The 13,923-nt window shown below is 36.4% G+C and overlaps 5 protein-coding genes, 12 long non-coding RNA genes and 1 pseudogene across 18 annotated transcripts; 8 read left to right on the plus strand and 10 right to left on the minus strand.

The window, feature by feature from the left end:
• Positions 1 to 74: 74 nt before the first annotated feature.
• On the minus strand, positions 75 to 2,278 carry glo3 (ARF GTPase-activating protein). Its single transcript, NM_001020272.3, has 3 exons — positions 2,161 to 2,278; positions 1,989 to 2,107; positions 75 to 1,926 (listed from the first exon to the last, which is right to left on the minus strand). Exons 1-3 carry the CDS (start codon positions 2,224 to 2,226, stop codon positions 660 to 662), a joined length of 1,452 nt encoding a protein of 483 aa, NP_594843.2. The 5' UTR covers positions 2,227 to 2,278; the 3' UTR covers positions 75 to 659.
• On the plus strand, positions 502 to 904 carry SPOM_SPNCRNA.4273. The gene has a single exon (NR_193634.1). It is a non-coding gene; the product is annotated as a non-coding RNA (long non-coding RNA).
• On the plus strand, positions 1,326 to 1,772 carry SPOM_SPNCRNA.4274. The gene has a single exon (NR_193635.1). It is a non-coding gene; the product is annotated as a non-coding RNA (long non-coding RNA).
• SPOM_SPNCRNA.4275 lies at positions 1,794 to 2,474 on the plus strand. The gene has a single exon (NR_193636.1). It is a non-coding gene; the product is annotated as a non-coding RNA (long non-coding RNA).
• Positions 2,475 to 2,672: 198 nt separating this feature from the next.
• Positions 2,673 to 3,662, minus strand: SPOM_SPNCRNA.4276. The gene has a single exon (NR_193637.1). It is a non-coding gene; the product is annotated as a non-coding RNA (long non-coding RNA).
• On the plus strand, positions 2,717 to 3,897 carry SPOM_SPAC22E12.18 (uncharacterized protein). Its single transcript, NM_001020273.3, has 2 exons — positions 2,717 to 2,770; positions 2,810 to 3,897. Exons 1-2 carry the CDS (start codon positions 2,734 to 2,736, stop codon positions 3,781 to 3,783), a joined length of 1,011 nt encoding a protein of 336 aa, NP_594844.1. The 5' UTR covers positions 2,717 to 2,733; the 3' UTR covers positions 3,784 to 3,897.
• Positions 3,792 to 4,017, minus strand: SPOM_SPNCRNA.4277. Its single transcript, NR_193638.1, has one exon. It is a non-coding gene; the product is annotated as a non-coding RNA (long non-coding RNA).
• A 67-nt stretch (positions 4,018 to 4,084) lies between these two features.
• SPOM_SPNCRNA.4278 lies at positions 4,085 to 6,628 on the minus strand. Its single transcript, NR_193639.1, has one exon. It is a non-coding gene; the product is annotated as a non-coding RNA (long non-coding RNA).
• snt1 (Set3 complex SANT/Myb domain subunit Snt1) lies at positions 4,174 to 6,606 on the plus strand. Its single transcript, NM_001020274.3, has one exon. It carries the CDS (start codon positions 4,261 to 4,263, stop codon positions 6,244 to 6,246), a length of 1,986 nt encoding a protein of 661 aa, NP_594845.2. The 5' UTR covers positions 4,174 to 4,260; the 3' UTR covers positions 6,247 to 6,606.
• Positions 6,629 to 6,807: 179 nt separating the features above from the next.
• hsf1 (DNA-binding transcription factor Hsf1) lies at positions 6,808 to 9,609 on the plus strand. The gene is made up of 2 exons (NM_001020275.3): positions 6,808 to 7,355; positions 7,698 to 9,609. Exons 1-2 carry the CDS (start codon positions 7,028 to 7,030, stop codon positions 9,197 to 9,199), a joined length of 1,830 nt encoding a protein of 609 aa, NP_594846.1. The 5' UTR covers positions 6,808 to 7,027; the 3' UTR covers positions 9,200 to 9,609.
• Positions 7,045 to 7,366, minus strand: SPOM_SPNCRNA.4279. The gene has a single exon (NR_193640.1). It is a non-coding gene; the product is annotated as a non-coding RNA (long non-coding RNA).
• Positions 7,512 to 9,192, minus strand: SPOM_SPNCRNA.4280. The gene has a single exon (NR_193641.1). It is a non-coding gene; the product is annotated as a non-coding RNA (long non-coding RNA).
• SPOM_SPAC2E12.03C (vacuolar basic amino acid transmembrane transporter) lies at positions 9,275 to 11,163 on the minus strand. Its single transcript, NM_001020276.3, has one exon. It carries the CDS (start codon positions 10,600 to 10,602, stop codon positions 9,751 to 9,753), a length of 852 nt encoding a protein of 283 aa, NP_594847.1. The 5' UTR covers positions 10,603 to 11,163; the 3' UTR covers positions 9,275 to 9,750.
• SPOM_SPNCRNA.4281 lies at positions 9,667 to 10,637 on the plus strand. Its single transcript, NR_193642.1, has one exon. It is a non-coding gene; the product is annotated as a non-coding RNA (long non-coding RNA).
• Positions 11,164 to 12,205: 1,042 nt separating the features above from the next.
• On the minus strand, positions 12,206 to 12,904 carry SPOM_SPNCRNA.4282. Its single transcript, NR_193643.1, has one exon. It is a non-coding gene; the product is annotated as a non-coding RNA (long non-coding RNA).
• On the plus strand, positions 12,334 to 13,389 carry wtf1 (annotated as a pseudogene). The gene is made up of 5 exons: positions 12,334 to 12,472; positions 12,640 to 12,885; positions 12,933 to 13,163; positions 13,205 to 13,258; positions 13,313 to 13,389. Coding segments are annotated over exons 1-5 (747 nt in total).
• On the minus strand, positions 13,084 to 13,334 carry SPOM_SPNCRNA.4283. The gene has a single exon (NR_193644.1). It is a non-coding gene; the product is annotated as a non-coding RNA (long non-coding RNA).
• Positions 13,390 to 13,522: 133 nt separating the features above from the next.
• Positions 13,523 to 13,814, minus strand: SPOM_SPNCRNA.4284. The gene has a single exon (NR_193645.1). It is a non-coding gene; the product is annotated as a non-coding RNA (long non-coding RNA).
• Positions 13,815 to 13,923: the final 109 nt, after the last annotated feature.

Below are 13,923 nucleotides of genomic sequence, written 5' to 3' on the forward strand. Positions count from 1 at the left end.
CTCAAAATGTAAACATGCCAGTTGCAAAAATTGAATTTTTGTTACAATTCCAAATATTACTAAATAAATTCTCAGTAGAGCTCAATATTAATTATGTAGTTTTAATAATACTAAAACAGGACTGTTAATTGACAATACAAAGCTTTACTATCACTGCAACGAAAAAGAATGCTACATCAATTAATCTATCTAAAATTCAAGAAAAGGACAGTTCCTAGAGACCTATAAATCACTTTCCGCTTACAGCGAAACCTTGAAGCAAAGCTGAAAAAGAAAGTGGGTATTCAGCATCCAGATAAGCTACATGCCAGTGAAAAATGTAGTTTTTAATTCAGAGAATCTAGTAGCTGTTCGCAATGGCTGTTTAATGCATTCAAAACCTTTCCTTTATACAAGTTGATGTGATAGTTTTAGATAATTTCTATCAATATTAAAAAAAATGGTTCCACGAGAAATTGACGAGAAGAAACCGCATTTGTTACAAGGTCAGATCAATAAGGGTAAGATACTAGTAGCGGAATATTGAACTGGTTAGAATAGGCATAACTCAATTTGAACTAATTAGTTTTGGTCGTCGAAGTAAATTTGAGAAGATGGGGAACAGATACTGGCACAGATAGACAGGTTCTTGCTACTTGAGCTAAAGTTGGACGGATGAATTAAAAATTGTATCGAGCACCAACTTTTTGAATAAAATCTGAAAGTTTTTCTGCGCCTTGGTGAATAGCTACTTTAATAGCTTCAATGTCTTCAGTAGCAGTTTCAGCTATATCACGAAGGTATGCGCTATCTGGACGATGAGACGATTCACCCTCCTCGTTTTCATCTTCTTCCTCACCAAAATAGGACTTGGAAGAAATAGCTGTGGCATCTCGGAAAGAAGATAAACGTTCTTGAGCTTCGGCAGCTGCCTCGGGATCAAACGATCCACGACCAAAATATTGATCAGATGAAATAGACTTCTGAGAAGCAAAGTGATCTCGTGCGTATGTCGGTGCATTAACCTCATTTTTCTTCAGTTCTCGTGCCTTTGCAGCGGCCTTAGCACGCGCATTGGATGCAGCAGCAAACTGGCCGAATCCCAAACGTGCAAAGTTTGCATTGAGGTTTGAGTCGTCAGACTTAGTTGACTTTGCGGATGCAGCAGATTTCAAAACAGGTTTTACCGGCTTTCCTTGCACAGTGGTCGAAGTGGACTCCTTGACTTCCTCGACTCCATTATCTACCAATGTATCAACGGTGCTTTCCTTAGACGCAACAGCAGCAGGTTTTTTGGTTGGCGCAGATTCGGAAGACAATACAGCTTTTTCGAACTCATCGAAGTCAATATCGGCATTCGCCTTTTTGATACCGAGCTTCTGAGGTCTACTAGCACCCAATTTACTAGCAGTAGGGCGTGAGGAAGCACGGATAGGCCGGGCACGAGCAGAAGAAATAGAAGAAGTTTTTGATTTGGTAGTGGAAGTAGAATCTGGACGAGAAGGGGGAGAAACCATAGTCTTCTCTTCAGTGACGACGACAGGCTCATCTTTCTCGCCGCTTTCAACAACTACCGATGAACTAGTAGAAGCTAAGTCAGTTTTGTCATCAAGATTATCGTCCGATTTCTTCACAGATGCTTTATCCCAAGCAGAAAAAAAGTCATCATCTTCATTAGTAGTGTCAGCAGCAGAACTGCCTTCATGAGTGTTGGAAAGGAAATCCATATCCAATATATCGGGATAATTAGCCTCGTCTTCTACCGCAAGAGACTTTAGTTTTTCAAGATATTGTTTTGCAGTTTTGGAAGAATATTTCAAACGACAATCCTTGGAATTCAGAAGTGAAACCCCACCATGACGCTTAAAGTAATTACGGGCGTTTTCATTGCCACCGACCCGCATTACACGAAGTTGCGCATATGTCCAAGAATCAAGGACTGTGGATCTAAGAAATCTAGTAAGCAAATTGTTCCCAACATATTAACAAGTATAACAAACACTCCTTACCTTACGAACGATATGTGAACACCCATATTTCTATGAGCAGCACTGCAATCTAGACAAAGATATATACCAAACGTTGTTGAGCTCCATGTTGGATTCTTGGCACCGCAATCAAAGCAAACCTACACAATTAGCACAATTTTTGAAAAAGAAAGTCTTGAATGATTTAGCCAACCTTATTATCCCGTTGAGAGCGTAAAGATGTAAGCAATTTTTGAGATTCTTCCTTAGTAGCAGTCATTTTTGCAATTTCGACTGCAACACTGTGGAAGGTAAATGTGGTGGGTAGTGGTGGGAAGGAAGAACTGCGAAGTTAGCGTTGTAGAGAAACACAAGTGCATGGTTTATCAGTGCGTTGTTAAAGTTAGTTACTCATTTATCATTGTAAAAAATTGCTTCCTGAAGGATTGTTTATTACAGAACCTATCATTTGCCATAGATCGTTTTAACTTTTTCTTATTTTTTTTACTGTTAAGCTCGTACGTTTTATTACTTAGAGAATTTTTAAAAAAAACCTTTGTTTAGCCATTAATAGTTAATAAATTAGTATTTTGAAAAACTACTTGTTTGATTTCTTAAAACTCTTGCTCCTGAGTTGAAAAAAAAAAATATAATCTTACACAGAATTTAGTATGTGTATACAAGAAAGGAGTTAGATTTTCATTGACTAAAATATATAATCTTACAGAGTATCCACTTAAAGCTTAGGTAGAGTGAGCAAGTTGCTTTTTGCCAATATACTTTCTTAATGTCTGACACTATGGTAAAGAATCAAGCAGAGGAAGGTACGATTGATTTTATCATCAATTTTAGCTAATTTGTAGATGAAATAGTGAAATCCTTGAATAATGTTTTAAAGATTGTAGTCACTGCTCGAAAATGTCTGGATGATATGAAGCCCATTGAATTACCTTCCGAATTAGTTGAAAGCCCTCTTTCTATGCTTAAAGATGTTGCCACTTTAATTCATCAATATACTACAAAACTTTCTGTAGCTGCAAAACCGCCCATCACTAGAGATGCACTTGAAAAATATGCTAATGATATGGCTACAACGATTACTCCTTTAATTGCAGCTGTTCAAGTATTCAATGCAGAAAAGTATGGAGAAATTATTCAAAATCGACTCAAAATGTATGCCGAACGCGTCTTATTTGGAATTGAAGCACTGTTACGAAGCGTATCTCCTAAACCGTTAGGGTATATATCAGAAGATTGGAAGACAAGAGGTAGATTAATAGATACTGGAATTTTGTGGGAGTCTTGTGAAAAAATAGAAAAATTGGGGTCGGAAGGAATAGTTGGTTATATGCTTGAAGAATGGGATAATTTTGTCTCAATGCTTGAAGATGCTCGTAGTGACTTAGAAGATTATAAGGAGGGAGACGATTCAAATTGGGATGATTTTGGTAGTGAAAGTGAAGATGACTCAAAAGAAGCACATTCGGAAGAGGTTTTTCGGTCAGAAGAACAGATTCAACTCGCCAATTCGTTACTACAAAAGCTTAATGCTTGCAAAATTTTATTTCTTTCTATAAAGAAGAGAAGAATAAAAAATGAATACCCTAACACTTTTTTGGGTGAACTTTTTAATGCTGCCAAGCAGACTTCTGATTCAATAGATGACATTGTGGCACAAATACAAGAGGACGATGAAAATTTTGAAAATGAACTTGATAATTTTCATCGTTCTGCTAGAAACCTTTGCAAAATTTGTATCTCTTCGGCTCAAGAAGATTCCTTTACTCCTTGGTTCTCTAAATGGCTGGAGAATTGGGAAATAGTATCTCAAAAATAAGGACCATTTCAATATTTTTTTGAGTTATTAGGTTTAGCGGTTAATTTTATTGTTTGTATTTTGGAAATGAAGGGGATTCCTTGGAAAGTGTAGTTAAAACATCTTAGTTTAACCAGAGTTTTTTGTAACTAGTTGGTCTTGTGTATTAAGAAGTATCTATCAATTGAAATGCTGCCTCGAACTTGCTTTTCTGGTCGGCTACTAGTCATAATTGGGCATAAACCTGTACATTCAACGTTTAGAGAAAAATTATACTAAACCATTGTTAAATAAATAATTTTTAAAATGATATATTAAACATGCAAATTATGATATTCACTTCGAAATAAGCTGTAGTGCCTCCTCTGACATTTAAAGATGGCATACCCTAAATGGTTTACCTTTCCACCACACATATCGGCATACTAAGCGGGACCTGAAGTTTGATTATTAAAGATTCTTTTTACAGTTTCTTTTAATCAAGTTCATTTTTGAACGATGGATTTGACTACCCCGGAGGTGGCAGAACATCCAGATGTTTTACGAAACATGTCTCGATACACTTTGGGACTTCTTCCTTCTGAACCGCCCGTTGGTGACATGAACAACGAGGATTCCGATACAAATACTTCTATTACACAATCTCCTACCAATTCTGAAAAGCTCACTGACATCTTGCAAGAAAGCCAAGATACAAAAGCTCTTCAAGAAAAATACCTTCAAAATATCTATGCCTTGACCCAAAATCAGCTTTTCAAAAATGTTGAGGATTATAGCTTTTACAATCTCAATAGAGAAAAGTTTCAACGTGATAAGCAGACGATTGTCGGCGTAATGAGAAAAAGACGCCATGTACTTAATAAGAAAATAAAGCGTTTACAGAGCCATTGGAAACAAGTGTTAGGTCGGTGGGAGGAAAATATTGCTCGGGTTGACAGATTGACTGAAATAGACAAAACTAAGAATGCTAAAAAATCGGAACCGTTTATCAAACGAAGTACACGTAAAGTGATGAGCAACTTTACAGCTGGTGATATAGTTCGTTCCGAAGAAGAGTTTTTGGAGATTTTAGCAAAGCTCGAGCAGCAAGAAAAAGAAGCAAGCAATGTATCTGAGGCCTCTCGAATTGCTACTATTCCTCCTATGATACTTTCAGAAGAAGAAGTGAAAAGTCAATACTTTAATGATCAGAGCCGGTTAGTAACAGATTGTCCTAAATTCTATCACTTTCAAAGTATGCCTGACATATGGAATGAAGAACAGCATTCCATTTTCGTTCAGCAATTTATTTTACATGGAAAAAAATTTGGTAAAATCGCAGAGGCAGTGCCAGGAAAAAACTCTAAAGAATGTGTATTACATTATTATCTGACAAAAAGGACAACTGACTATCGAGCTTTGGTAGCATCTGCAACAAAAACTAAGGGTCGTCGGCGAAAAAAGCTCCTTCCTTCTCAAAGAGGTGGAAAGAAAAAGTCCAAGGGTTCTGCTCTTATGGTTGATATTGAAGCTGCGGATATTAATAAAACGGAAGAGAATATCAATAATCAATTTCAAGAAGCTTCCGTCACTGCTGATAATATGAATACTTGGGATAATACGCCCTCTGTTGAAAATGTTGAATCTGCGAATGAGAATGTTAATAATCACAATGCTGATGAACAAATGGATGAAAAAATAAAGTCTTTGGTTGAAGGGAATAGTGCTTATGAAATTGAAAAAGGAGCTCAAGAGCCTGACCCTATGTCTATTGATATGACCGATAAGAGCGAGACTGTGTCTGGTTTCAAACATGATGTTGACGTTTATGATACAGCTGAAAATGAAGGGAATAACACATTACTGCAAATCAAAGAATCCGTTCATGAGAAAACGCCGACACAGGACGAGCCTATGGATATTAGCCAGGATACCATAAAGCAGGAGGATTACTATGAACCAAAGCTTGAACAACATTCTTCTTCCAAGCGTAACAGTATTTCAACTAGGAAGGAGGAGGATGCAGCTTCGGCTCTAGCGAACCTGTCTGCCGTTGGTCGTTCCATATCCGCCGTTGATGAGTCTGCTCACCAAGGGCACTTGCCTGGTTGGGATGAAAAAGAAGAAGCGTTAATATTTTCGTTGGCCCAAGGTATGAATCCAATGAAAATGCCTCTTACTCCAAGAAGAGCCTCCACTGGTCCTCGGCCACGCCCTACTTTCCAATTGACCGAAATTGATTCTCCAAATCGCCGTCGAGCTAGTGATTGCATTACACCGTCAATATCAAAGATACTGAAAATGGTGTCTGAAGATGCAAAAAGTCAACGCATAGACGAGTTATCAGTCGAGGATCAAGAGCATACAACACATTCATCTCATACGACATCAGACATAAACGCATTTCCGAATAGTCAATCATTTCCACGAGCATCAATTCATACATTAGCAGCATTGGGCGAAGACATTGTTGAACGCCAGTCCAAAAACGATAAAATTGTATGAGTTGTGACGTTTAGTGTTATTTAATGGCGTTATTTACCATTTGTTGTTATATGAAGGGGTTTTGTTTTCTAATTCGCAAATTGGTACCTCCTTACGTGATGCCTTACTCGACTTATCTCGAATTCTACTTTAATCCTTTTTTTTTTTTCTTTTGTATATATTTTCTATTACTTTTAATGTGAGAGTTCTATATGTGTCGGGTTATGATGGTGAGTTTTTATTAAAAAAGTAAAAACTCTATAATAACTTGACTGCCGATCGTTTACGAAATCTATCAAGAGACGAATTTTTTCAATCAATAAATCTTCATGTGAAATCTAGTTATTAGTCTCGGCGACGGAAACGCTTAATTAGTAGCGTTAGTAAGTTAATCTGTAATTGACACATAACAATTTATTCGATTTAATAATTTTTTGCATTTTTTGTTGCATGCAAAACCGACACCAAAAATAAATACCGAGTGGCTAAATGACCTCACTAAACAAATTAGCGATATACCCCGGTGAATGATATATGGTGTATTGTAATCATTCGGTAGTGGATTATTGCAAAATATAACTTGACATCAACCAACGACACCCGCTTCAAATTTCGGTGAGAGCTTGTTAAAGCTACTGAGAAAGTATACATTATTTAAGAATATCTTGATTGAACCTTGTGAAATACGAACTGCATATTCTTCCCTGGTGGTTGAGAAGAAGGTACTGAGAATTCCTTTAAATCAGTAACGGACATATATATTTTTGTTAAATTAACGGCACCCATAATAAATTGATTTTTAATGATTCAGACTGCATCGACAATTTCAAGCAATGGCGGAACGAATCAGGGAATGGAGTCCAGCAGCGCAAATTCACCGGAGATGAATGGGACACAAAATTCGATGTCCGTAGGGATGTCGGGCTCAGGTTCTTCACAAAATAGGAAAATCACACAGTTTAGTAATAAACTGTACAATATGGTGAACGACTCGTCGACAGATTCCTTAATTCGATGGAGCGACCGGGGTGATTCGTTTTTGGTTATAGGGCATGAAGATTTTGCTAAGCTGGTTCTTCCACGGTATTTCAAGCACAATAATTTTTCTAGTTTTGTTCGGCAATTAAACAGTAAGTGTCTTTAAAAAGTGAAGGTGTAACAAAAAGTCGAAGACAAGCTTTTACACAATTAATTTTTTTTATTATGAATGTGTCCCCCTACTTGTCTGCATTTATTCGAAGATATATCGGGCTTTGGAAAACTTTTGGATCAGTAAGCTTAACAACGACTATCTCTTTCGATTGTTCTTCCGTTCCACTTTTCGACGATATGAAAAATATTGCAATACTTCGGAATTATTGATTATTTATCTAATTAGTCTTTGTCAAGCCCTTTTCTATCTTTTCTTGTCCTTCGCATCTCATTTTATTACATTCATTTTTTTTTTTTTTTGGTTTACTAACTTTTTACAGTGTACGGCTTTCATAAAGTCCCTCATATACAGCAAGGTGTTTTACAATCCGATAGTCCCAACGAGCTTCTCGAGTTTGCAAATCCAAACTTTCAACGTGACCAACCTGAATTACTATGCCTAGTAACGCGAAAAAAGGCCGGTAGCCAACCCGTTGAAGAATCAAATACCAGTTTAGACATGTCTACGATATCCTCTGAGCTACAGAATATTCGCATCCAGCAGATGAATTTGTCGAACGAACTCAGTAGGATCCAAGTCGATAACGCAGCTCTTTGGCAGGAAAATATGGAAAATCGCGAGAGACAACGTCGCCATCAAGAGACGATTGATAAGATCCTTCGTTTTCTTGCCAGTGTATATTTGGATGGTAAACAGAAGCCACCTAGCAAAGTTATGCCCAAAAGTCGTCGGCTCTTATTAGAAGCTAAATATCCTACGGTTTCACCTACGAATGAACCGTCTGCGCATTCAAGGCCTTCACCTCAAGGTACTACTGCTAATTCTAGTAGTGCTAGTATCTCCTCTTTACACAATACGACTCCTGATGGAGAGGGCAAATACAGATCCGTTCAAAATGGACGAGCTTTAAATTATGTTTCTTCTTTTAATTCGGATTCGCATTCACCGAAGGATTATATTTCTCAAAGCTATACGAATGAGCCAGGACTTAAAAAGGAATCTGCCGATTCCTTTAACAATTCGATTGACTCATACATTTCTCCCAATCAATCACCTAATACGGATGTACCCTCATTAAATCGAGATGATACCACTGATCCTAAAGTCGTGAACACTGGTGATATTATCAATATGTTAGATGATGCCAATAGTATTGAAGGATCGAATATGAATTCCCTGTCACCTCTTCTTTTCGACTATCCCAATTCACTTTATCCGGTTAACAACACTTCTTCTGAACAGCACCATAACTCTTACAGAGGATCGGTGTCAAATTCCCAACCTTCTGGAAATTTGTCGGAATCGACTAATTTGCAACCTGTTCAACCAGTTGATTATATGTCAAATTCGAATCCGTCCTACGGTTCCTATAATGCAGAAGATCAACTTACAAACTTCCACCCAGGCTATGCCATGGATCAAAAAAGAATTTCTAAGTTATCAGATGGAATTACGAAGCAGGATCAGAATATACAAGCGTTGGCGGATATTTTAGGTATCCCGCTGGGTGACGGAAAGATTGATGATGCTGGGTTTTCTGCTAATTCACCCACCAACTTGAACTTGCCTGTATCATCTGATCTTGACAGCGTATTAAACATTCCTCCAAATGAGGATGTTTTCCCGGACTCAAATCCCGTTTTTGATGAATTTACAAATATTTCGAATCTAACGTCACCCATTGAAGCATCCAACGGGAACACGTTTGGTTCGAATCCCGTTTCTTTGCCTAATCAGCAGAAATCAGTTAATCCATCTTTAATGACAGTGTCCTCCCCTAGACAAGTAAGAAAGAAGAGGAAATCAAGCATTGGTGCATAAAAATGGGTGGGGCTTTCTTTTGATTTTACCATTTTTACAGCCTTCAGATGTACGTTGACGGATGGATAGACATTACGATTTTTTAGAAAAGGGCAGAACGTTACTGAAGCTGTTAATTCGGGGATTTGCTTAACGATTTGTGTGCATGAGTTTATGGAGTATTTTTATTTTCATTTAGTTTTATATAATTCAAACAGTTTCTCTTTTTTCTTTCCATCTAGAATTTTCAAGCTAATGTTTATACGGTGTACGACACATACATCTTTATGATGCCATTATATTTAAATTGGTAAGTCCTTTTATGCTAAGAAGGTTATTAGTACTTTCAATTGCAAAAGGATTCGATAATCCGACGAACTAGTTGCGTTGGTTTTAATGTTAATTTATGAATTTCTTGAATGTCATTAAAATAATTTATAAATGCATGGTATATAACGAACACTTTGCATTATTCTCATGTACTTTCATCTCGTATTCGCATAAACTAGATTGTAGCGGGGGTAAAATTAATGGAAGTATAATAAGCAGTTTTGTAGATTAAAGCTTGTAAACTAGGGGATTTGGATGGCGCTTTTAGTGTCGGAATCGTACGCATTTTGCCAGGCATTTGGTCGTGTATTAAATTTTCCCTTAATACTAAAGATGTCGCTGTATTCTTCATCTTTTTCGTCCCCATCCTCTTCAGTGAAAGTGACATCTTCGTCGGTAGGAGTGCTTTTGTTTTTCAATAAAACATTAAATATAAAGGCTAGAACAAACACGCCCATTTCTATAATGAAGAGAAGGCCATAATCGACTGCTGCCAGTACATCCCAACGATCAAAGGGAAGCGAAAGGAAGGAAAACAGAGATCCCGACGAATCAATGGCCAAAAATAGATAGGAAATGCCAGTTACAGCGCGAGCCCTAAAGATACTGATATATTGAGGTAAGAACCCAATGTTCACCAAGACAGTAGCTAAGACGCCCATAAATACGACAGGCCATTCAACATGTCTGCGAATACCCAATTTGATTGTCAAAATAAGCATCGCTTGCAGACCTCCTGAAAATAGCATAAAGGAAATAACAACAAATAACGCTTTTCGCAACGGCCATTTGGAACCGTAATATAAACATTGGAAAAAAGTAGTGAAAGCAAGTGCTTGGAATAACTCTGGTTGGACTTTTAAAGCAATATTCAGCTCCTGTACTTGGTTGTAAACAGAAAGGGGGATAGAAGCGACGACCCAGGACAGAATGAAAAGTGTATCGAGTCCTTCAGTTGATTTGGCCCGGTAATTTTTTATAATTTGGGGAATAAGCTGAACGCACCAACAAACCGTGCCCAAAATAGCAAAGACAGTGGAAGCTGTAGCATTAGGATGCGTCCCAGGAGGAGCAGTAGTCGTAGAACTGGGCATTGTGAGATAGTATGAGTAAATCCAATAAATAAATTAAAAATTTAAAGATAAAAAATGAGAAAGTGAATTAGAACGAAAATAACAACAGAATAAAAGAAGGAAATTTGAGTGTTAAGTTTATTAGCAAATTTTAATTAGCAATGACAAAGCAATTGAAAGAATTGTGGTAAGCCAGCAAATTCGAAGTATCGCCACAACACACTGGGGAAAGGAAAGCTACCAAAGATCGAGAAAAACAATTGACAAACAGTAGAAGAAACTATAAGAATTTTTTTGTTTCAATAATCATACCTCAGGTCGGATAAAAAATCGTAAGATGAAACTTGCTCTCAAGAGTTCGAAATTTTTTTTTTCTTCAATACAACACCAAGACCAAATTCCAAGTAAATACCATAAATCGCAGTCTGTATGAAGCAAACACTCAAAGTGAACCTAAAGCAGATTCAAAAGGAAAGAAAGAAAGAAAGAGAGCTAACCAAGAATTTCAATTTCTACACAAGAATAGGTTTTTCTAATATCCAAATTACCTGGAGCCGGATTATTACTTGATTGAAGTTTTGTGAAAGAAAAAGTTGATGTCTTTTACTTTAAGTACTATATAATAGCGTTGAGATCATACTAGATAAAATCGGCTAATGAAAAAAAAATTCGGAATAGATAGGCGAATGCTTGTACTGCTGTTCGTAATCGCAGAATGCATCTCAGTTGCGCTTAATTAAGAAGGAAGAAGTAGTAAAAATTAGCACAGGCCGATCAAGTTGTTGGACGGGCAATAGGACTGAAAACGGCATTCCCTAAATCGCCAGGTTGAGTGTTTGCGAAGACGGGTAAACACTTTGCTTAATTTGAAAATTCCATTTTTCTGACTAATCGTTGAAAATGTACATATAACACTTACTGGTATTTTATTCCAAAGAACCTCGTTATAATATTTTCGGTTACAAAATTCAAGAAACCCACGTGCGTATATGGATTGGTAATGAGGAAAGTGAAGAAGCAGATCCTAACTGCTATCGCTCAATCTTTTATTGAAGCATAAAATGAATCTTGCTTGTTCATGGAAGAAATAGTAGGGGAAAAAACTCCTCTGAGTAAAGAAATAGACAATTACAATGGAAGGGACAAACGAACCAAGAAGGGAATGTTCATGCTATCCATGAAAGCAAATAAAGAAGAAAAAGAGCAAAGAGGCAATTATTAAAAAAATAAGAACTTCTTCTCAGTCATATCCAAAGCTGAGTTGCAAGCTTATAAATATGCTATTCATTTCTTACTTTATTTTCACTCCTATAATGTTTACCAAATAATGAACGACATAATAAGCTATTGTGATTTAGAACAATGTTATTATAGTGAAGCCGAATGTAGCAACTTAATGCAATACTGCGTATTCCATACAGATACAAACGCTTATACTGAGTCATGATGGATTACTTAATTAAACATAAGGAAAGCTAAGTTGGGGTGAATAAAAAGGGCAGTGACAAAATAAATGTGTCAGAAGTAATTCACTGCCTCGTTCAGTTTTTTCGTTCTTCTTTTTTTATGCCATTGTTTGAAGGAATTAGTTGGAAATTTGTTTGAACAATTTTATTATTTTGTTAAAAAGTCTTTAAAGCGATTGGAATTGGACTACAGAGCGAATATTCTTGATTTCGCTGTTTCGTTTGTCGCAATCACAGCAATTAATTCGCGCATGTGTTTTATTAAATAAAGAATGATCTTGATGAAATGAAGAATGATTACACTTCTTTGAAAAGTCCTCTAGATGAAGAAGATGAATTGAAGACAGATCATGAAATCGATTTGGAAAAAGGACCACTCCCAGAATATGATTCGGAGGAAGAGGGCGCATTACCTCCATATTCAGGTAAGAATTGTAAATAATAAGAAAGGAATTACTCAATGGAAAGTTGAAACTTGCCATCTTGTCAAATTGCATGCTTTGGTCATTGTTTACAGTCGGCCATGCAATGCACACAATTTGATACATGCTCTTTCTTTACTAAAGTATTTCAATCATATTAATTTAAACAGATCACGCACTTGTAAATAATCCTCCTAACACACATAGAGAAAACAATCCTTCCAGGTCGACAGATAATTCTTCCCCTTTCTTGATAAAACTGCTAATATCATTCACACCAATCTATGTACTGAATGTACTTGCAATTTGTTATCTAAAGTATAAGAACGCTTTCTTTAAAAATTATGGTGCAGCGGAATGGACATTATTTGGATTTTGGTGTCTTGTTTGCACTTTGGCTTTAATATTCTTGACTTGTAAGTGAGACAATGGGTAATCTTACCTTCAGTCACTAACTCATTAGACTTCTATGAAACTTGAACCAAGGCTTGCGGAAAAGGAATCAAGCACTTTTTAGAAAAGTGGAGAAACATACCTATGGCTTTTAGTGAAGTCTTTTTATTTAACATACTTGTTGGATCACCACGAGTGGCTTTAAGACACATTTCTGGCGAGAGATGGGGATTGAAATGTTCTTTGGCTGATCACATTATCTTTGCTATATTGAGCATCCTTGTTTTTATTGTCGAAACAGGTTTGTTATTGAATAAACATTAATTTATATTAACAGTATAGTGGAACCTGGATCAAGCAAAATAAACATTATGGAAAGATTAAGAGGAGACAATGGTAAGGATGAAAAGAGACTATCTTCATTAAAAATTGTTTGCTAATCATCATTAGCTCGTGATGCCACACAGCACGTGAATGAATACACAGCTATTTCGTTACGTGAAATGAACCCTGAAAGTGAAGCCTAATTATATTGCTAACTTTACTAATTGTACGATAAAGGCGCTTTTTACATGAGGCTTCTTTTCTTTATAAGAATGTGCAATAAAGAAGCGCCTTTATGATTGTGATTTACTCAAACAAATCATAAATTTGTTTAGAGTATATCACAATGTACTTTTTATTGCATTATTTATTTCCTGACGAATTGAATGAGCAAGTGCATTGCTTGAAAGATTCTGCGATGTTGGATAACATACACTGGGTATTGAATATTAAAATAATGGTTTTATTTATTCGGAAAATAGCAGTTCACTAATTGACTGTTGTCGTCAACTAATGAAATCGGAAAACTCGCTGTTCCTCCTTGTTGTATTCACAACTTCATTGTCTTTGTTACATTCATTTCTCCTTCATCTTGATCCTTAATGAATCATACTTAATTGTCTTTTTTTACTTTTGTTTAATGGTTTACTTTAATACAAACAAAATTAATGTTTACAAAATAATGAACAGCATAATAAAATATTGTGATTGAAAACGATGGTTTGTTATCGTAATGA

Source organism: Schizosaccharomyces pombe (genome assembly GCF_000002945.2).
Source record: "Schizosaccharomyces pombe strain 972h- genome assembly, chromosome: I".
Lineage (NCBI taxonomy): Eukaryota > Fungi > Ascomycota > Schizosaccharomycetes > Schizosaccharomycetales > Schizosaccharomycetaceae > Schizosaccharomyces > Schizosaccharomyces pombe.

What these genes read in the sequence shown, in the direction of transcription:
- hsf1 (NM_001020275.3), top strand. Translation starts at nt 7,028, where the DNA reads ATGATTCAGACTGCATCGACAATTTCAAGCAATGGCGGAACGAATCAG. An exon ending in TTTTGTTCGGCAATTAAACA is followed by an intron (nt 7,356 to 7,697) that starts GTAAGTGTCTTT and finishes AACTTTTTACAG; the next exon opens with TGTACGGCTTTCATAAAGTC.
- SPOM_SPAC2E12.03C (NM_001020276.3), bottom strand. Translation starts at nt 10,602, where the DNA reads ATGCCCAGTTCTACGACTACTGCTCCTCCTGGGACGCATCCTAATGCT.
- SPOM_SPAC22E12.18 (NM_001020273.3), top strand. Translation starts at nt 2,734, where the DNA reads ATGTCTGACACTATGGTAAAGAATCAAGCAGAGGAAG. An exon ending in AAAGAATCAAGCAGAGGAAG is followed by an intron (nt 2,771 to 2,809) that starts GTACGATTGATT and finishes GCTAATTTGTAG; the next exon opens with ATGAAATAGTGAAATCCTTG.
- snt1 (NM_001020274.3), top strand. Translation starts at nt 4,261, where the DNA reads ATGGATTTGACTACCCCGGAGGTGGCAGAACATCCAGATGTTTTACGA.
- glo3 (NM_001020272.3), bottom strand. Translation starts at nt 2,226, where the DNA reads ATGACTGCTACTAAGGAAGAATCTCAAAAATTGCTTACATCTTTACGC. An exon ending in GCTCTCAACGGGATAATAAG is followed by an intron (nt 2,108 to 2,160) that starts GTTGGCTAAATC and finishes CTAATTGTGTAG; the next exon opens with GTTTGCTTTGATTGCGGTGC. An exon ending in GTTCACATATCGTTCGTAAG is followed by an intron (nt 1,927 to 1,988) that starts GTAAGGAGTGTT and finishes TAGATTTCTTAG; the next exon opens with ATCCACAGTCCTTGATTCTT.